At 41.8% G+C, this 22,729-nt stretch overlaps 1 protein-coding gene across 1 annotated transcript in view; it reads left to right on the top strand.

The window, feature by feature from the left end:
- LOC127527571 (E3 ubiquitin-protein ligase SH3RF3-like) overlaps positions 1-22,729 on the top strand; it is a 154,760-nt gene that overhangs the window by 59,745 nt on the left and 72,286 nt on the right. Inside the window, exon 5 of the mRNA XM_051926672.1 lies at positions 13,249-13,502. Within this exon, the coding sequence (XP_051782632.1) occupies positions 13,249-13,502 (254 nt within the window). The remainder of the gene's footprint in view (positions 1-13,248; positions 13,503-22,729) is intronic.

Genomic DNA, 22,729 nt, shown 5'->3' with positions numbered 1-22,729 from the left:
ACATTCCCATGGGGCCTACCATCTGGATAAGGGATCTTCTGGACTCCTGGTCGGGGTGCTTGTCCATCCTATGTGTCTCCTACACCAATACATGGCATTTTAGAAATCGGATTTCTGTGAATAATTGTGCTATTGAAACACATGTGAAGGCACTAAATGAGATGATGATATTAATGTGTTTTGGTATGAAAGAGCTCCAATAGTGTTTCTTTACACACTTCTGCTGAATAATTCATTGACTTAAGCTCCTCAATGTTAGTGTGTGTTTTGTCTTGGTAGAGTAATATATATTGCTCTATTTTTCCATATTGTATTATTAATATGTAGCCTTAGAATGCCTAATCTCACAGACGTACCACTGTTTATAAGGTATTATTGTATATAACTTATCCCCACCTTCCCTTCTATATCTATAACCTCAGGCAATTAGATGTAGTAAAAAGACAAGCAGAAGTTAAGTTACACATAAAATAATGTATTATTGATAATATTCATAAATAATAACAAAATGCAAAATATATTTGAATATTGGCAACCATACAACCTGATTAAATGGTGATATGTAGTTCAGGCGGCACACAGACTTGTAGTTACTTAAAATGTCTCTATTTAAGGCATCGTTGGTGCTCAGCTTTCAGCCACATGTCTGTTCAAAATGGCTGCTGAGCTCTGCTCTTCATTGTGTTGTCTTCATCATCACAGGTTAGCAAGAGAGATGCTTCTTTCAGATGTTGGTTAGTAACAGAGAGAGTGTGAGGTTAAACACATACATTTATAGATGTTCTGTCCAACCCCTAGAGCCAATAGGACATCATGGTACTTAAAGGCCTCTGAGACAAGCCAATTCCAAACAGCCATACCTCAGACCAATGGGGGAATAGAACATCTTAACAACCGGCCCCCAACCAATGTTAAAGTACACCTTAGCCTACTTGCGGGGGGGAGGGATGGGGGGGGTTTGGCGGTTTTGTTGAAATGACTTTAGCAAAGAAACACTCGGCAACTGGTTTAAGACACTTCCCCCAAATCCTGTCATAAAATTCAAACAGACCCATTCCTACGGGGGGGGGGAGGGGTAAACACTAAATTACATTCCTTTGCCTAAATTACAAATAAAGACATACAAAATATTCATCAAGTTATATGTTAAATCTCACATCACAACAGTGTGTCAGAGAGAGGATGTGCAGCATTGTTCACGATGGCTCTCAGTTTTATCTTCATTTTTCCCTCCACTGCTACCTCCTGGGGGTCTAGAGTCCATCCAATAACAGAGTTTGCCCTTTTAATTAGCTTGTTGATTCGGTGGGCCTCTCTTGGAGTGATGTTACCAGCCCGGTACACGACAGTGTAGAAAATGGCACTGGCCATAGAAGATGTGAAGGGTGTCACTACCAGTGTTGTGCAAGTTCACACCTCATAAGAAATAGCTCAAAGTTCAGCTCACACAGATTAAAATTAATACATTCACATTCATAGTTCACAATTTCAATTTTTAACTAGTTCATGTTCAGTTCATTTTTTATTTTTTAAGGAGTGAGAATAAATGACCCATGATTTTACTTTTTTCCGTTTTGCATGCGTTATATTAGGCTATTACAGTGTTCTTGAATAAAATACAATAATTATGGAGACTTTTTTATTTAAATACACTTTATTGAGTTATACCCAGCAGCAAACACATATAATATCCTCCCGGTCAAAAAAGAAATTAAACAGATGCAAGTATACATATCAATTACCATTCTATTTCCAACCGTGTGACACCAATAGTAACTATGGAGCCAGCGTATAGGTGAACTAACCTATTATGCTGCTGGTCAAAATTTGCATCAGATGTTGCATATCCAATGGGGAAAAATATAAAGTGGACTCGTGAAGTACAATGTTTTCCTAAAAGCGAAAGTGGAACTTCACAGCATGCTCGTGTTAGCAGGGTTGCAGCTTAAGCTCAAGCAGGCAGACACAGACAGTGCCTATTTGATTTTACGGTATTTTTTCCGAATACAAATAAATGGCAATAAATTCGTGCAAAATAAATATTTGTAAAAATCCACTATTTGTGCTTATCCGAATACCATATTTGAATTTTGGCTCCATCCCTACATTACTGGGTAAGGCAAAACGTTTAATCTGGGCCTAAACCAGATCCAGAATGTCACATAAAACTGAACTAGCTCACGTTCAAGTTGCACTTGCAAATATGTTACATTAAATTCACCGTTCTTTGAAAAATGAGCTTGTTCGATGAACGCACTCTATTGAACTAGTTTGTGCACAACACTGGCGGCTACCCACATTAAATCAGTGCAGTCTCCAGAGAAAAGAACAAGAGTCTGCTCGGCCCTTTCCTGTACAACTTGTACGGTATTTCTTGAGACCAGTCTAGCTAGTTAGTGACCGTTGTGTGGAATCTGTGAAACTTGATGGTGGGAGAATTATAGAGATGCTTACCGTGTTGTGGTGTCCATCTGCTATTACGTTTCAGTAGCAACATTACATATTTTTTTTTTATTGAGGTGGCACATGTGGAAGAAATCCTGTCCTCGACTAGAGCTTCTTTGAATCAGGAACCAGGCAGGAGGAAACTTGCTCAATTCCTCTTTAATTTCTCTTCCTGCAGAGGGAGCACCCTGTTACAGCACTTTACTAAGGGGACGTTCTCTTAGTAGAGGTGTCAGCAAATGGTCACGGAATAAGGACAGAGACTCAAATTATAGACAACTGAATTTGCATAACAGTGCTGAATTAATCCTGACATTTACTCTGATTGTTTAAAAGACACAAGACGTTTTCAGCAGAGAGCATAGCCAGCTTACACACCCAAAATAAAAGTCTTATTCTACTACATTCTTGTCCTACTGATATGTCTTAAGTTCAGCTCTTACCCTTCTATGGGATGTGTGTTCAATTCAATTCATGTTGAGGATGAGGATCTAAAAAGTCAGGAGATTTGCTCAATTGAGAGGAGGGGAGGAGAAGTTGAAAGGAGCGCACTTGTCTTTAGGCCAACAAGAAAGTCCTCTCTCTTTTACTGGGGATTGACTGTCTTGGGAATTAAAAAAGGCAAATGGCATGCATATGCCATGTTACCACAAACACAACATAACGTCCAGCCACAGAGGCAGTGTCATTGTCATTGTGGGCACAAATTTGAACCCCAGCTGGAGGGAAATTCTGGTTAAAATATAACATAAGCTCGCCAAGGTGGTTAAAAATGTCTTCTTAAATTTCTTACATAGGATAGCTCTGCCATGTCAAGCAAACCAACTAACGGCCTTAATCATTAGTTTTACCGTGGCTGATGGTTAAGTCGGTGTTTATGGTGGTGTTTCATTTTGTGCCTATCTTTCTCTCTCTCTCTCTCTCTATATATATATATATATATATATATATATATTGTGAGCTGCGAAGCTAATCGTACCCCCAAAAGATACAGACGCCCCTGGGAAAACCCCTAGGAAACATAGACAGACTACCTTCACATTTCTCCTTTCCCTTCTGGCCGGCTCTGTCGCGTGGTCTGCCTCTCGCGCGGTCCTCCAAGTGTCCAACCTCCGCCTGTCCGAAGAAGAGATACCCAACGGTATGTTCCGCCTTCACCACCACCAACTAATGCACAAGTTGCTAGACGTGTAGTTCCTTTGCCTCCGCTTCCGGACAATGCTAAGAATGTGCTGTCGAAAATGGGTCCGTCTGATGACCCGGAGCTGTTTCTTTTGGCTTTTGAACAAGTGGCAACTTTGTTAGGATGGGACAAATGTCATTGGGCTGTTATCATCACCCCGTTTTTGTCTGGTGACGCCCTACTTTCATTACGAAGTGTACCTAACGAAAAACTTGGCGATTATGATTTTTTGAAAGATCAAATTGTTTTGAGGAAAGCCACAACGTTTTTGTCGAAAGGTTTTGCACTTTACAACTGGAGACTGGATATGGACAGTTCCATTCATGCACAAATACAAGATTTGATTCATAAAGTGCAATGCTGGTTTGAGGGAGATAAGATAGAGCGCATCATTGAAAAGGTTGTTATGAACATAGTGTTGTTTGGAATACCATCAGAGATGAGTTTCTTCATCACAATCTTGAATCACTGGATGTTATTTCCCAACGTTTAGAAGGCTCACAGACCGCTTACAAAACAAGCAGTAGCTTCAGTACTCCGTATCCTGTGTTAAAACCTATAAGGGATCGCCCAGAGTATCCTAGTCAACTTGACTGTGGACCTGAACGTCCTCTACCGTCAGCAACTGATAATCGGATATCGTCGGCTAGACCTCCAGGGAACGCAGTTGGTGCTACCCCGAATGAGGTGCCTGCTTCTGGAGAAAAAGGTCGTGCTCGTGGACGTCACCGATTCAGTACCGCTGAATGAAGATGTTTCCGGTGTGATCAACCTGGTCATTTGGTGAGAGATTGTCGTCTGTCTCCAGCTCATTCAATGGAAATCAGCATAGTGGAGATTTGTTGCTCAAAAATCCCGGATCCGTCAAAAAAGAAAGATGGCTTATTTTTTTCGGTGAAGTTCAGGGGCCGAGACGTCACAGCGTTGTTAGACTCAGGCAGTGACCTTTGTGTTATCAGACAGGACTGTCTTGACGACAGTTACCATAGCAATACTGAGACTGTTAACATATGCTGTGTACATGGAGATGTTTAACTTATAAGGGTCATCACTTTAGAGTGTGGTCTGCTGTTTCTGATTCATGCCCTTGGCCTTTGCTGATAGGCAGAAGGAATGCTCTTTTTCCTATATTAATGGCTGAACACGGCTCACCAGTTGATTCACCTGTTGAACCTATTCGGGGGGAGGGAGACGGTGAACTGGTGGCAGATGGGAACAGTTTAGATCCCCAATTACATATTGAACCAGATCTTTCCAGTGAGTCTGGGGAAGACTCCCCTCACAATTTCTCGGATTGGCAAGGCCCTTCCACATCCTCTCAGATTGTAAATGTCTCGGAACCCAAACCGAGTACTAGCGAGCAGCTGGGTTTTGTGCGCTTGCAGCGTGCTGATAGCACATTGGAATATGCATTTAAACAGGCTTACACTGCTAGTGACCCCTATTACCAGAACCGCGATAGCGGGAGCTTAAAAACACCACACTTTCTGGAGAAAGACGGTTGTCTTTTCAGAGTGATTTCTGACCATTTGTTAGGGGAATTTATTGAGCAGCTAGTAGTACCTGAGGGACATAGGGAAATTCTTTTACAGCTGGCTCACACTCACATCTTGGGAGGACACCTGGGGACTGATAAAACCAGAGAGCGGTTATCGAAACGATTTTATTGGCTAAATATGGGAAAAGATGTTGAACGGTTCTGCACTTCATGTCCTGACTGCCAAATCGTCTCCGCTTATAAGTCTCCTCAGGCTCCCCTTTTCCCTATGCCTATTTTGGATGTCCCCTTTCAGAGAGTGGGTTTAGATATTGTAGGACCTTTGCCTAAAACTAAAAATGGTTTCCAGTATATGCTGGTGTTAGTTGACTATGCAACGCGATATCCTGAAGCAACTGCTTTGAAAAAGACCAACTCCTCCTCTGTAGCCAAAGCTCTCTGTGTGATGTTTACTCGTATTGGCATTCCCAAGGAAATTTTAACTGACCAAGGCACACCTTTCACTTCTCGTGTGATGAAACAATTATGTAAACGGTTTGCTATTAACAAATGATTAGAAGAGTTGCTCATAATGATCCCACAACATGGGACACTATCCTGCCTTTTGTTTTGTTCACCGTACGGGAATCACCGCAGGCATCCACTGGTTTGAGTCCCTTCGAGCTATTATTTGGCAGGCGCCCAAGAGGCGTCCTCGATGTTGTTCGAGAAGAATGGATAGGACATGAAACAACTTCACTTGGGGAGGGTTTTGCAGAGCGAATAGTTTCCTTACAAGAAAGAATTTCCAGACTTTCTTCTATTGCTGTGGAGCATCAACAACGCGAACAGGAAACACAAAAACGTCTATACGATAGACGCAGTCAGCTTCGTGAATTCAAACTGGGCGATCGTGTTTTAGTATTAATACCGTCAGACCCACACAAATTTCTAGCTAAATGGCAGGGCCCAGCAGTTATTGAGGAGCGTATGGGACCAGTAAATTACAAGGTAAGAATACCTGGTCGGAAAAAACCATTTCAAATTTTTCATATTAATCTCTTAAAGAAATGGCACGACCGACAAGAGGTACGCACTACCTTGACTGCTGTTTCTCAGACTGATGTTGTCATTGGCAAAGATTTGACTGATTCATAAAAGACAGAATTATTAAACTTAATAGAATAGAACACTGATGTTTTTTCAGACTTGCCAGGCGTCTGTAGTTTAGCAGAACATAAAATCACCGCTGAACCAGGTGTTCGGGTGCAGATGCGGCCATTTAGAATCCCGGAAGCACGAAGAAATATTGTGCGCGAAGAAGTCAAGAAGATGCTCGAACTAGGTGTGATTCGTGAAAGCAAAAGTGACTGGTGTTCTCCGGTCGTGTTAGTCCCCAAGCCGGACGGTTCGGTTCGCTTTTGTATCGATTTTAGGTGCTTGAATAAGGTGTCTAAATTCGATGCTTACCCAATGCCTAGGGTAGACGAACTCTTAGAAAAACTGGGTCAGGCGACCTATATTTCCACGCTGGATCTCACAAAGGGTTATTGGCAGGTACCTCTAGAGGCTAACAGTTGTGAGAAAACAGCATTTGCGACTCCTGATGGACTTTATGAATTTACAAGACTCCCGTTTGGTCTTCATGGAGCCCCTTTAACTTTTCAGTAAATGATGGATCAAATTCTGCATCCATATTCTGAATATTCTGGGGCGTATCTTGATGATGTGGTGATTTTCAGCAATGATTGGCATTCACACTTGAAACGTCTACAGGCTGTACTTGATAGCCTGACACAAGCTGGACTAACTGCTATCCCTAAGAAATGTAAACTAGGTATGTCTGAAACTCATTATCTAGGTTACTCGATGGCTAGGGGTTTACTTTGTCCACAATTGAGGAAAATACAGGAGATGCTCGCTTATCCACATCCTAAAACGCAAAAACAAGTGCGTGCTTTTCTTGGACTAGCTGGTTACTACAGAAGATTCATCCCTGATTTCGCAAATAGAGCTGCTCCTCTCTCAGAGCTTACTAAAGGAAAAAAAAAAACGACCTATTATTTGGACAGAACCTTGCGAACGTTCTTTTTCTGATTTAAAAAAGGCTTTGTCTTCTTATCCAGTGCTACAAAATCCTGATTTCTCTAAAGATTTTATTCTACAAACAGACGCTAGTGCATTCGGAGTAGGAGCGGTCCTTTCCCAGGTATTTAATGGGGAAGAACACCCTATCACATACTTGAGTAGGAAATTACTCCCAAGAGAACGCAATTATTCAACTATTGAGAAAGAATGTTTGGCAATTAAATGGACTATAGAAGCACTACGCTATTACTTATGGGGACGGAAATTCACATTAGTAACTGATCATGCTCCTCTTCAGTGGTTATACCGTCAAAAAGATACAAACTCCCGTCTCATGAGGTGGTTCTTAGGATTACAACCTTACAGTTTTGAAGTCAGGCATTGACCTGGCTCTGAGCATATTAATGCTGATGTGCTGTCACGTCTGTTTGAACCTGGTCTGGAGAATCGCTTGATTCACAGAAACGTGAATAAAGCTGAGGGAGGGGGTGTGAGCTGCGAAGCTAATCGTACCCCCAAAAGATACAGACGCCCCTGGGAAAACCCCTAGGAAACACAGACAGACTACCTTCACATTTCTCCTTTCCCTTCTGGCCAGCTCTGTCGCGTAATCTACCTCTCGCACGGTGCTCCGCCTTCTCAAAAAGCCTGCACAGGCTTCTCTCAGTTGTTAAACTGATGTCTTGCTTCTCCTTATCCCTCTCTCAAACTGTCATCTCTGAATTGTCATGGAAGAGCACGTTTAAACTTTTGAAAAGAGACAAATGTTTGTTTGCAGTGTTTTGAATAAAGTTCCTTTCTTTTCTACAACCTCCTGTGTCTCTGTGCAAATCTGTGACCCAAGCGTGACAATATATATATATATATATATATATATATATATATATATATATATATATACACACAATCCAACGTCTGTTTGTCTGTCTATATGTCTTTCCGCTTTTGACGAGAGAACTACTTAACGGATTTAGATCGGGTTTTTTTCTATAATTTGCTTAAACATTCTGGTTGATTTTGCGACTTCTCTCATTGCACTAAGTATCATAGTTTGGGTGCAGTACTGATTTATTTGCGTGAATCCGAGAGAGAGGCTGCGGTTTGAGGGGCGGGGCCCTCCTCAGTCACACGCCAGCCTCCATTCGAGTCGGTCTACCTCTGGCCATGTTTTGGAATGTACCTTGCCTCCGCTTAGCTAGCGATACCTGTTTGTTTATTGATTTTTTAAGTTTGTCCAATTTCACTACTACGCGGGCAGAGCTGCGGGGGATGGCTGGTACAGTATGTGTATAATAGGGAGTTTTTGTATATTTTTATTGTAAGCATATACTTTGTTATGGTATTTTTCTATATTTTTGTCTAGTAGTTCTTAGCAAAACTTGTTTGGAGTGATTAGGAGAGCCTTGATTTAACTTCTAGTGAAAAGACTATAGAAAGTCCAGAGATTGTTACATAACTGTCTGTATAAATAATATAAATTCTGATTTTTTAGAACATGGAGCCAGACAAGGCTGTCTGTTATCACCAATGCTTTTTTGTAATTTCTATTGAACACCTATTTATCCATCCTTGACAGGCTGAAATAAAAGGTATTTTAATGGATTACCTTGAACAGAAAATATCTCTTAATGCTAATGGTATTGTAGCAACGGTGTGAGGTGCCAGTGGATTCTTTGCTCTATACATCATTCTTTTAGGTAGCTTTCTATCCTTGAAAAGACAGCTCGCTGTTGCCACAATAGTTGGAATTCATATGTGACTTTGGCAAGCTTAACATTTTTATTGGCTCCCCTGCTGCTGGTGCTGAAGCCGCTCATTGTCATGATGGAGTGCCAACTCATTTTGCTACTGAGTAATTAACTAATTAGAGTAAGAAAACGTAAAGGTCTCATAAACCATAATTGTCATAATATGAAGGAATACATTTAACAAGACTTTAATAGATGATCCTGCAACAATCTTACTTGAGCTGGAAGAGTCTGAATTTTGCCCCAAAGCTCCTATATATCTTTGAAAGCATCCCTATACACATCAAGATATCCTTTTTAACACGGAACTAGTCTCAATATTAGACCTCAGAACAAGGTCATTCTAGAGGGAGTTAAAGCAGAAGGTGGTATGGCACTACCCAACTGTCAATTCTATTACTGGGCTGAAAATATTCATACAGTAAAACCCTGAAAATTGTAGTGGTAGTGCTGCACAGGAAGGTGGGGATGAGTGAGGGAGGGCTTAGCTGACATCACTAGCCCCCAACTTGAAGTGCTTAGAACTGCAGCCAGGATGCCCTTCTTTATGGACTCTGGAACAAACTACCTAGACATGGAGCTGAAGCAGAGAGCTTGACAAGCTTTAAGAAGAATCTGGATGAGATATTGGGACAGCTTAGCTATTAGCTAAACAAATGGGCTTGATGGACTTAATGGTCTCCTGTCATTTGTCAAGTGTCTTATGTTCTTTTTTGTTTTTCTTCAAGTCAGGTCAAGTAGCTTTTATTGTCATTTCATCCATAATCAGTTAGCACAGTATGCAGTGAAATGGAACAATGTTCCTTCTTGACCATGGTGCTACATCAAACACGGGACTACAGAAAAATCTACACATTACAACGTAAAGTGCATGTATGCAAGCATGTGCAAACATTGCAGGACAGTACAAAGCCAGACAGTGGTACAAACGAAGACAGTGCTGCGCCGACCAGTACACGTTTATGATATCTAAAGGTACAAAAAAATGTAGCAGGTTGTAGCAGGAAGTAATTGACGCTGCTGAGCTTTCTTGGCTATGGAGCTGGTTTTGAGGGACCAGGTGAGGTTCTCCACCAGGTGAACACCAAGGAATATGATCCTCTTGACACGCTCAATAATGGATAAATGTCAGGTCCTGCTCCTGGTTCCTCAAAGAGTCCATCATCCTGCCGACTACACCAATTGTCAAAGACAAATTATAGGAGCCACAAAAAGATTTGGGGCAGCCACCCGTAAATTGTTACTGGCTGCTAATGGATAGAAAATGTTGTACAGATGTGTACAGGTTCGAGTCCAAAACAGAACTGAATCAATGAAGCAAAGATGGCGGCTTTAAGGGAGAGTAGCTGGAAGTGTCTTCATCAAGGCCGGAAGTGACATCATCAGAAGTGATGTCATCTGGACTGGAACTGGAAGTGACATCATAGAAAGTGACGTCATCATGGCCATGCGGAATTTCCCATAACTGGTCTGCAGTGGAAAGAGAGAAAGGATTAGTACACTTCGTCACCCCTTTGTCTGGCATGAAATTGCCCTCATTCAGGCCCTTTAGCTGCCTCCCTTGCACACATGTGTGACAGTGGTCAATTCTAGTTCTTCTGAAGTCAACAACCATCTCCTTTGTTTTGTCTATGCTTGTTGGCTTTCTAACAGTCTGTCAACCACTGCACCTCCTCTCGGTAAGCTGACTCATCATTCTTGCTGATGGAGGCGCAACTCAGTTGTCAGCAAACTTGATGATGTTGTTCGAGATGTGCATTGCTGCACAGTCATGAGTCAGCAAAGTGAACAACAGCAGCCTTTCCACTCAAGCCATGATATTAACTAATTTAAACTTATAATAATAAGTTAGAATAATATAAGAAATTTTGCTAACTCACGTTCTTAAAGAAAATAAACATAAGTATATAAATTGGAGGGTTTTAATGACTTAACTTGTTTTCCGATTTTGAATTACGGTTTCATCCTATTGCACATTTTAAATGTCAATCATGTGGCAATTGAGTGTTTCATTGGTTTCGGTTCAGTCTTGTTACCTCTTCCACACCCACTGCTTTTCAATTAATTTTTGGGAGTGCTCATGAGCAACACCCAAGCCCAGACTTTAGCTAGTTGAGTGCAGAGTTCCAACTCAAAAAAATGTATTAGGAAAATGATGGCATATAAAGAAAGGTCCAATTTAAAGACAGTTTACAGAGGTATAGCACACACAAGTCTACCTGGACACATTAACATCCGTATTGTCACCTGGACTAGAGCTTTGCCTTACCCACTAACCGTCTGTATTCTCACACCAACCTCCTGCCTTTCCACTTGCTCTAGTCTCCTCTTCCACCTCCTCCATGCCAGATGTGCCCTTGCCTTTGTCTTATTCACAACTCTAAGCTTTCGCAGTGAGCATTCAGAGGCCCTCATAAGGTTTGTCCTGGGAGAACGTCAGATTCAGTCTGGTTCCTATGGATGTAATATGGCACAAGGACTCCATCTAGTGGCCCCTGGTTTCCTTGTTTGTTAGATTGCCAATGAAAACTGCAATACCCAGACAGCTCCTGCATGATTATGGAATTCAGTGGTTTTATTCACTTATTGCCAAATATCTGCATGGAGGACCATTAACTTCCATGATCGAGTTCTACAGATTTCCTTTATTTTGATTTCTTGTCCAGATCTCGTTCTGGAAGGGGTGTCAACCTCTTTTCAACATGTTCTGCCAACTTGCTATTTTTCAGAGTCTACATTATTTAAATTATTTATTGAGGGTTCAGAGATGGACCCTCCAGACTTGGCCATGAGTTGCAAATATTGTTTACATCGAGACAATAAAAAATTGACGTTATACAAGGTGAGCCAAAAAGAAGTACCATATTTCAAATGTTTATTCTACAAAGATGCTGCAGGATAAAATACATTTCATTATGACACAAGAAAGGGTATACAAAATAGATTTTTTTCACTGTGTTTTGAAAATGATGTCTTCAAGGTGGTGGCCATCATTAGTGATACACCCTTCAAGATGATTTCTGAACACTTGCATGACTCGTTCAGCCATAGCGGCGATTTAGTGGCGAATAGTGTCCTTGAAGGCTTCAAGGTTTTGAGGTTGGTGTGTGTATGCCTTCGACTTGAGATAGCCCCACAAGAAGAAATCACAGGGAGCGAGATCAGGTGAACGTGAAGACCACCCGACATCACTGCACGGGGAGATCATCTGCCCCGGAAACATCTCCCGCAAAACTTGCATGGATCTCCACATGTTGCTCCATCCTGTTGAAACCAGGTATCCACTACATCCATTTCTTCCAGTTGGGGCCGCAAAAAGTTCTCTAGCATTTCAATGTAATGTTCTGAAGTGATGGTGACCATTGCTCCCCCCTCCTCAAAAAAGTAAGGGCCTACAGAGCCACATTCTGCAACAGCACACCAAACTGTAACACACTCACTGTGCAGGGGTCTCTGATGAAGTTCATGAAGGTTGGTTTCAGCCCAATAGCAAAAGGTTTGCTTATTTATGCACCCATTCAAATGGAAATATGCCTCAACACTGCACATGGTGATGACATCTCAATGAATGGTTTGCAGAATGTTCATGCACACCTCTCTACGACTCTCCCAGTCTCTCTCAGTAAGTTCCTGCACTACCATTATTTTGTAAGGATGGAAATTAAGGTCCTCATGCTAAATCCTTCTCAAAGACATATTGGAAATGCCTAAGGCAGAAGCATATTTGCACGCTGAACGTCTAGGAGACTGCAAAATTGATGCTCTTACAGCTTGGATGTTTTCAGGCGTTCATACATTCTGAGGACAGCCTGGAGATTTTCTGTTCAATCTTGTACCCGTCCGTCTAAATTTAGCCACCCACTGAAGAATAGTTTTCATATTTGGGACATCACTGTTAGGAGGAATGCTGAAGTGTGTTGAGAATCCTTGTTGCGTAGTGATGATTGATTCGTTGTTTTTGAAGAACGCTTTGACAGCGAAAGCACGGTACACACCGGAACATGATATGTTGCCGACTAAAAACTACAAGGGATCGCCTATCAAGGGATCCCACCCCAACCCGCTCGGCTTCTTCTACATCACATAATGACATTGAGGAATGTGGTACTTCATTATGGCTAGACCAGTATTATCCAATTTTATCAAAACGTTGACTGAGTTTAAGAGGATGCTGCATTGTCCTTGATGACCCTCTACCATAAAACACTCATTTCTGTTCATTCTTGTAAATGATTGATTGTCGCAAAGCTTTACAGCTTCTTTGTATGAATTAATTGTTGGGTTTTGTGTCTTCTCTCTACCTCCAGGGCACCATTTGCAATGGGATCAAGTCGCTCTACCCTGCCTGGATCTGCACAGACAATGAAGGGGGTTACCAACTCCCCCCAGCCCACAGGCTCCTCCAGTCCCATTCTCATGAATGCGGTGACACGTCCAGTGGGTCCCATGGCTGCTCCACCTACTTCCCCACAGATGCAACAAGCTTCTGCTCAACCCAAGACCTGCCCACGGATGTCTGGGCAGCAGACTGTAAACCAGGCCCGCATGGTCACACAGACAGGTGAGTCAGACGGCTCTTATACCACAACGTGTACGGAGACTGGTGTGATTGATCTGCGTTTTTCAGTGAAAACAAATGACACTTCTCACCGAGTTGTTCTTAAGGCCATGTCACATTACACAACTTTTTCAGTCAGCAACCTTGGTGTATCTCAAGGCTTCCATTTCCTCTAATTGAGGACCTTGTAAGTTGCTCTCTTTGTCCTCTACTAGCTACCATTTTCCGTTTGCAGTTCTTGTCCTAAAGTCACACCAGTATGCTTCTCTATAAACCGTATGGTGCCCCGCAGATAACATCTCATCATGAAACACACTGCTACCTGAGTTTTGAAGAATTCGGCAGGTTGTTTCCCTACTCAATATTCGTAGGGGGCATCTTTGAACATTTGTTGAGGTGGATCATCATTAGATTTTAGGCAAATACTCACGAGAGATGCATGATGAATAAAAGAAAGTCATTTACACTGAAAAAAGAAGACTCTGCATTTATTATGAACCTTCATATAGAGAAGACATTAAATTAGATTACATTAGTTGCTGCTTTTTCAATGTCAACTTAATGCAAGGAACATATTCAGGGACTGCCGTAATTAAGCACCTCATTTCAGAGTCAAGTAAAGATTTATCTTCTCTATTATTTGTCATAATCATGCAAGCTGGCATTTCCGTAGGCTTAGATGAAAAATGGTAGAAGTTCTGGGCTACTCTGTTTAATTCATTTTTCATACTGTGTTGCTTTTTTTTTTTTGGTTGCACATTTCTATTTAGCTGCTCCATAACAGAACGTGAGATATATATTTTTTTAATTGTCACGACTTGACCCAGGTACACTGAGGACTGGTCTTCTGCACTTTCCTATTAGTTGAGAGTTTAATATGGTAATTATTGTACATTCACAGATGTCCCCCGCATATTTTTTGTACAAGCCCTGTTTTGGCAGCAATATGTGAAAAGCTGTCCTGTCATGCCTTTTCATTCTCAAGTCTACTTCTATTAGATGCTTCCTCTCAATTTGAAGGTTACTCTGTCTGGGGATGATTGCCGCCAAGTTCTAGCCTCTCGCTGCAAATCAGCAGATCCTCCTTCTTTCCCTTTCTGGCAAGCTTTTTGAACCATTAGTGGTGAAGATTAATGCATTTTCTGTTATGAAGGCAAATTATGTTGTGCTACGTGGGCAAAAGAAAGGATTGGTAGATTAATCCTCATTTCTTTATGCTCCATCATTTTCCATAACCAAAGCAAAAGTCGAAACCAGAAGATAAGAACACCTGTCGTCTAAGCCTAATATAAAACCCTTACTCTTTAAAAAGCGAAGCAGAGATGCTGGGTATATTGGGAGAAGGATGCTAAGAATAGAGCTGCCAGGCAAGAGAAAAAGAGGAAGGCCTAAGAGAAGGTTTATGGATGTGGTAAGAGAGGACATGCAGGTGATGGGTGTAACAGAACAAGATGACAAGGACAGAAAGATATGGAAGAAGATGATCCACTGTGGCAACCTGTAACGGGAGCAGCTGAAAGAAGAAGAAGTTTAGGTTTAGAATTACGATTGCAAATCTTAAGTTAATAATGTCCTAATTTTCTTTATTCATTTGATGCCTTTCTGAAGATTACGTGACTACAATCGTTGCGCTGATGGTGTAACAGAATTGACACTATAACAACAACAGCAACACTTATCTATATAGCACATCAAGACACTATATAAAAGCGGTTGGGATTGTCCTTCCATCCCGTGAGTGCAAAGCGTAGCGGTATTCCGCTTATCGCAGACTTACTACTTGCGGCTTCTCCAACTTCCCGTGTTAGGTAGAAGGCTGAAATTTGGCAGGCTCATTCCTTACAGCTTACTTACAAATGTTAAGCAGGTGTCATTTCGAAATTCTACGCGTAACGGTCATAACTGAATCCTACTTACGTACATACTGTATATACGTCCATAGCCTGTAGCTCGGTCGCCGTGTGAGGCGAGGTTGCGTCCTATGTCCCCCGGCCTCCCACGTTGTTGGCTGCCTGCCTATATTGCGTCCCCCATCCCCACGCCTCCCACGTAGTTGGCTGCCTGCCTGTTTTACATGTTTGGAGAACCGCCAATGCCTCTTAAACATCTTAGATTCACAGGTGACGATTTGAGTAGTGGACACTTTGATGTTTATGAATGTTTCAACTCTCAAAAGCTGGATGCGAAGTTATCGATGAAACCGGTTGTATGCTTACAACGCTTGACAAATGCCGAATGTCACTTCAACACAACAAGTCCTGCAAATACTAACGGAATTGAAACAAACCATGAAACTCAAACCGATTATGGCAGCAGCAATCCAAGCTGTGAGAAAACAGTAAAAAGGAGGCATGTCAGACGTCGTGGTACATTTTCTGATGCAGCTAGGTGGAAACAACTTTGTGACGCTGCCGCCAAATACTTGCAGAAAAATCTACAAGTTAATAGACACGCTGTCGCTAAATACTCGCAGGCAAATCCACAAGTTAATAGAGACGCTGCCGCTAAATATTTGCACGCAGATCCAAAAGTTAATAGAGCTTCTGTTTCTAGGTACGATCCCAATAATAAAAAGCGGCTCATAGAAAAACAACAGGTTTGGCTCAATAAACCCAATTGTGGATTTGCGTACAGCCACCGAAACTTTGTAATGGCACGAGACTTCAGGTCATGTGTCTGCAAAAGAACCTATTTGAGGCAACTATTTTTACTGGCAGTGGCTCAGGGGAGAGCTTTTTATTCCTTGCATCCCCGTTATACCCTCTGATCTCCCATTTCAAATCAAACGCCTCCAATTTCCAGTAAGGCTTTGCAATGACAATTAAGTCTCAGGGATAAACCCTACAAAACGTTGGCATTGATTTGAGGCAAGATTGCTTTTCACATGGCCAACGTGTACGTTGCATGCTCAAGAGTAAGCTCAGTGCACAGCTTGGTCATATTACAACCGGAGGGCCGAACTGACAACGTGGTATACAAAGAGATCCTTAACAAATGATTATTGGTATATTTTCCCTCAGTTTACTTTTCTTCTTAATAACAATTTTAAGGCAGTATTTCGCCGCTGCGAAGCATGGGTATTTTGCTAGTTTTCATACAAATGATGTAGTTCAAAGTGCTTTGCAAGATGAGGAAAGAAAAGTTCATAAAAAATAGAAATATAAAAATAAGATTAGGCAATACTAAATAATAAAGAATAAAGGAAGATCTGATGGCTAGGATGACAGAAAAAAAAAAAAACTCCAGAGGGCTGGAGAAAAAAAAAATCAAAATTTGCAGGAGCTCTGAGGTCACAAGACCACCTGGCCAGACAAATCCCCCCACTGGGCCTTCTACCTCACATACAGCAAATGATCTAATCAGTCCTCATGGTTTTCAGGCTTCACGTGAAAGAATTAGACAGTGATGGTTATGTGGACCTCTGACCTTCAATCCATCAATGTAGGGACATCATGGTGCCCTGATCAGGTGCTGGTGGAGCAGATCACCACCACAGAAAACCAGAAGAAGAACAGCAGAGAAAGTAGGGGTTAGTACGGATTGTGGAGCCATGATAAAAATGATAAGTCAATGCATATGCAGAATATCAGGGTTACATTAAAATGAAGCTATGAGAAGGCCACGTTAAAATAATGGGTTTTAGCAGTTTTTTAAAGTGCTCCACTGTATTAGCCTAGTGAATTTCTATCCGGTCAGCTATTCCATATTTTAGATCCATAACAGAAGAAGGCTGCCTAACCACTTCTTTTAACTATACAGTAGATACAATGAGGACCACAATATGTGTTATCCTCCTGTGGTGAAGCATTTCTGGGGTCTACGGTGGACGACAGCAGGCGCAGATTGTTTTAAAGACAGTGCAGCTCAGACGTTGTAAATCTTGGTGTTGCGTCCAAGCGACGAGTGGCTGCAGAGGACTTAATGGGTTAATAGACTGATTGTGCAGAAGAAAGATCAGCTCAGCCACCTCTTACTTAGGCTCTGCAGAGGTTTTAATGCACCTGCACACACAAAGACTACAAAAAGGTCTGAGTAGGCCAGAACAGGAGAAAATGAAAGGGATATAAAGATAAAGATGAGGAAGAAAATTGGGAAGGGAGCAGAATTAGACAAGAGAGCCAGTGGAAGTCAAAGCAGCTTGGATGCCCCGCAGTAGAGCAAGGGTAACAGCACTCGAGGGACAGATCACTCCTGCTTAATTAAAGAGCATTAGTGATCGTGTGATCCAAGGTCATCCTGCAGATGCTGAGGGATGGTGGCCTAATGGGAGACAAAGAAGAAGAGGATATGCAAAGACTATACTGCAACATCCTGGTAATAAATGGTCCAGCAACCAATGTGTTAAAGTACAATGTGGCAAGGTGGTTTGGTCAGTTTTGGTCTTTCCTTTTGGCTTCCAGTTACTTCAAATGTAAGTGGTGCTGTTGTAAATTGTTAGCTCCATTTTTGTCATTCTAATTGAAGAGCCCATGTGCTACCAGTAAGGTGAAGTTCTTTAAGCTCTAAATGGTTTGGTGTTGAGTCTCTTGCAGAGAAGTCACGTGTTGATTGATTTGTATTGTATCTTAGAACAAGGTGTGATGAGAGCCCCAAACAAAGATCACCAGTTGTGTAAACCTGATGGATAGAATCGACCGGCAGTTTGTCATAGAGGCAAATTTAAAATCTTATTTATTCTTGTGACAGCCAAAGACCCAGGATGAACACAACAAAAGGTTGGATAGCACCCTGGTGATCCCCGTTTAGTTGATATTGTGAAAGAAAAGAAATTGGTGTATACAGAGTTCCAAAGGAATGGTGTTTCTTGCCAATGATGTCACTCCGTTTGAGCTTTTAGAGAGTGCCGGGCTCAGTCAGGCCTTGCAGACATCTCGTGATAGCCAAAGACCCTGGATGAACACTACAAAATGTTGGGACAGCACCCTGGTGATCCCCATTTAGTCAATATTGTCAAGAAAAGAAATGGGTGTATGCAGAATTCCAAAGGAAAGGTGTTTCTTGTGTAGAAGAAGAATGTTCTCCTCAGCACCATGTATTTTGTGTGTTTAGTAAATTAGAATTTTTATAACAACTAATTTATAACTTGCCAGTGAGAGACGCTTTGGCTTATGAACTAACAAAAATATGTTATTCCAGGGTTCAGGAGAAATAGTGTCCACATGAATAAAATCTAAGCTGTTTCTTGTTTTCCCTTTCTCAGAGTGAATGTTTCAGGGACAAGGTCACAAGGCTGCAGAAAGTACATGTAGTTTATGCAAAGGCGTCTCTCCTGTGCTTAGCTTTGAAAACACAGATAATGCTTAGCTCAACAGACATATTGTTTAACTTTACTGTTTTGATAAGGATGTTCTTTCTGTCTTATTAATCATGAAATGCTGAATTATAAAAACCCCTCCTAATTTTTTCTCGGTGTTCAATTGAGCTTTGCGGCAATAAGTTATGCTCTTTTGAATCTCTACTTACTGTGACTCCGAATGAATAAACAAGAGAATTGAGAAAAAATATTATCTACTTGCTTTTCAGTGTGCCTTTTTCGTCCACACTTGCCAATGACGTCACTCCGTTTGAGCGTTTAGAGAGTGCTGGGCTCAGTCTCGCCTTGCAGACAGGTCCAAATGACGACCGTCTTCCTGGTTATGTATGTTCACTCCCAGAAGGAGCAGAACTTAGTCTGGTAGCCAGACAGGTTAGGCACTCACTGCCACGTGGGCCTCAGACCTGTAGGTGAAGAAGGAGAAACTGTTAGCCTTAGTGCCACCTTTTGTCTCTGGGTGGTATTCTTTACCTCAATGGAGCCCTGAAGGTGTCCCCTAGGTCTGCGTGTGTGACACTCTGTCTTTAAAGTGCATTGTATTTAGGAACAGGGGCTAGGAGGGGATGGGGTTTATATACTGTTTTTGTTTCAGTTTCCTAATTTCATCCTCCAGTTGGCTAAATGTGCAAATGGTTTTTATTCACATCCTTAGTCATAAGCCACCTAAATAAACCAAGAGCACCAATCATAAGATAAAATCATTCTCTGGAAGAAAAACGATTGTTGCATCACTGCAATGGAGCCGCAAAATGTCAGCAACCACAAAAAACAAAAAAAAATGGCATTGGGAGACTTCCTGATGATGATGATATGTAATAAAATATGTAAAGTTCCAACTAAAACTGTACAGGGAAAACACCAATGAATTTGAATTCCCTGTTCTTCAAAACTTTATCTAAAATGCAGAGAAGAGTTACCAATTTTAAACGTTCACATATCTTTACAATTATCTCTTAAAGCCCTTTCTAGGAAAGACTTCCAGGGTCCTGGGTGTGTTAGGAAACTTGCCAGGCAGCCCAATTTGGGGTCCCCCTAACCAGCTCTTAAAGTGACAGGCCTACCCCAAGTGACTTGTCCATTATGGAGGGTAGCAGGAGTTCTGTTGGGGCTCTCAGCTGCCACCTATCTTCTCTGGGGTGCCACTTAGCACACCCCCCCCCATCCCCTGCATGTATCTGTACCCTAATTTTATATTGGGGTGTATGACTATGACGTTGCAGATCCTGCTCCGTGTTCCCTGTTCCCATTAGGGAGCCTCTTGAACCCAACACCGTCGATAGTTTTGACCGACTGAGCTGACAGATTGGGACAAATCATACATAGAGCATGGGGATGGTGAAAAAAAGTGCTCTGTTCTTTTATTAAAAACATGATCAAAACAAACTAAAAAGTGATCACACTGCTGTGTTCATAAACATCCATAATGAATAATCCATAAAAGACAAGTGCATAGTGGGGGATAAAAACACAATAAATAAATCCACTAAAAGAAGAGGTTAAAAATGCAGTCGCCAGTTCTTTTAGATAGATAGATAGATAGATAGATAGATAGATAGATAGATAGATAGATAGATAGATAGATAGATAGATAGATAGATAGATAGATAGATCTTTATTGTCATTGTCACTTTTACAAAGGAACAATGAAATTTAGATCCCAGCCCACCTCCTTCTTCATCTCCCCGGCTCACCCTCACGCAGCCGGCGGAGACTCAGCAGCAATGGACTTCATCCACCCGACCCCCGTCTTGGCTGCATCAGCACATTGCAGCCAGACTGTCCGAGGTCGGCTCTCCTCCCATCTTCCTTCACGCCCCTGAAGTCGTACCTCGGATCCCTAGGGAGGTCATCCGTCATGCTTGCCCCACTCCATATCATTTTTCAGTGGGACGAACCAGCCCCGAGAGCGTCACAGCCTACACTCCTTCGTGGGGCCCCAGTTCGTGCTACCTTTCTCTTCTAGGTGGTCAGATCATCCTCCCGAGACTACTCTTCAGTCATCTGTCTACCTCTGTTCCCTTTTCTTTCTCTTTCTTTTCCTCTTTTTTTTCTTATATGTGGGGACGTGGCACAGGTGTGGCGATTAGCCGCTCCCGGTATCAATTATGGACACGGACAATTCCTCACCTGTGCACTTAAGTGAGAAAACGCCGCATAGCTCCAGCCGCACTACCACACCCCCTCCTTAAGCCGCGAGTACGCCAATTATTTATTTTAAAAGGCAATGAGCCGTGGACCTCACCTTACCACAGTCACCCTCTGATATCTCTTCTATAATCACAGCAAGGGATCTTGCGGCTCAAATCCTGTGCTGCCTTACTTGATTTATTCTGTATTTGCAGTTACCCACAATACCTCCCATGCTTTACCTCCCACAGTCTAATATTTTACTATGGATATTGGTATCTTCTTACAAATGGTCTAAAATATTATTTCCCACATTTTAGTGCACCAAAGCCATCTCTATATGTAGATTTTTGTGTCTTATTTTTTAATATCTAACATAAGAACCTCAGAGGATGTCAGATTTGTGAAAGTGATACGCAACTCATCCTAAAAAATGATTCCAAGACCGCCTACGACTTAGGCAAGCGTCTGTTCTCGTGTAGACTCATCAGGAGCGATCAGCTTCTGTTCTCACGAAAGAGAGCCTGTTAATGAAATGTTGTCCTCCTTCAGAGAAGCTATGATGCATCTGGAGCTTTCGGTGCCAGGGACTAAACAAACTTCAGCATATTCCGAGATGAACTCCCACCACAAAGAGCTCTGTGAAGGAAGGCCATAAATGTCATCACATTCGTGTTTCCCACTTATGCTCTTCCCAGTCACTTCATAATACTTCAAAATGCAACAGCTGTAAAACTATTTGGAAGTTGTTTAACAAAACATGAAAGATTGCAGATATTCCTTGGGGCCTCATTCTAGGAAGTTTTTTTAGGTCAGTCAGGGATGCTTTAAATGATCAGATGGTATTGTCATTATTAAAGGAGAATTTCTACAAATGAGTTCTCTTACAAAAGGGAAGAGAGACTCCATTGGGAGACAACATGAATGCTGAAGCCAAACCCTATACTGCCAAAGTAACAGATCTACTATAGTATCCATCCACCCATCCATCCATCCATACATCCATCCATCCATCTTCCTTATTCTCTTATCCAGGAAAGAGTCAAGGGTACTACAGTACCTACATACAGTGATTGAAAGAAGAAAGTCCACCCTCCTTCAGTTCTGTGATTTGATTAATTAGGGTGCAACTCGTAATTGTGTTGTCCTCACTAGCGTCCGTAAACATGCTGGAATTCTATGAGGAAGCAACAAAAGGATACGATCAAAGTGGAGCTTATGATATTATTTATCTTGACTTTCAGAAAGCATTTGATAAGGTGCGACATGAGAGGTTGGGCATCAAATTAAAAGAAGTGGGAGTTCAGGGTGATGTTTGTAGATGAATGAATGGGCTCAGATACAGGAAGCAGAGGGTGATGGTGTGAGGAACCTCTTCAGAATTGGCTGATGTTAAGAGTGGTGTCCAGCAGGGGTTAGTGCTAGGGCCGCTGCTATTTTTAATATATAGAAATGATTTGGATAGGAATATAAGGAACAAGCTGGTTACGTTTGCTGATGATACCAAAATAGGTGGATTGGCAGATAAATTGGAATCTGTTATATCATTACAGGAGGACTTGGACCGTATGCAGGCTTGAGTAGATTTGTGGCAGATGAAATTTAATGCCAGTAAATGTAAAGTATTACACATAGGAAGTAAAAATGTTAGGTTTGAATACACAATGGGCAGTCTGAAAATCGAGAGTACACCTCGTGAGAAGGATTTAGGAGTCATAGTGGACTCTAAGCTATCAACTTCCAGACAGTGTTCAGAAGCCATGAAGAAGGCTAACAGAATGTCAGGTTA

This window comes from Erpetoichthys calabaricus, chromosome 4, assembly GCF_900747795.2.
Source record: "Erpetoichthys calabaricus chromosome 4, fErpCal1.3, whole genome shotgun sequence".
NCBI classification, from domain to species: Eukaryota; Metazoa; Chordata; class Cladistia; order Polypteriformes; family Polypteridae; genus Erpetoichthys; species Erpetoichthys calabaricus.
The sequence above is the reverse complement of the archived record's forward strand: the minus strand, read 5'-3'. Positions and strand labels throughout refer to the sequence as shown.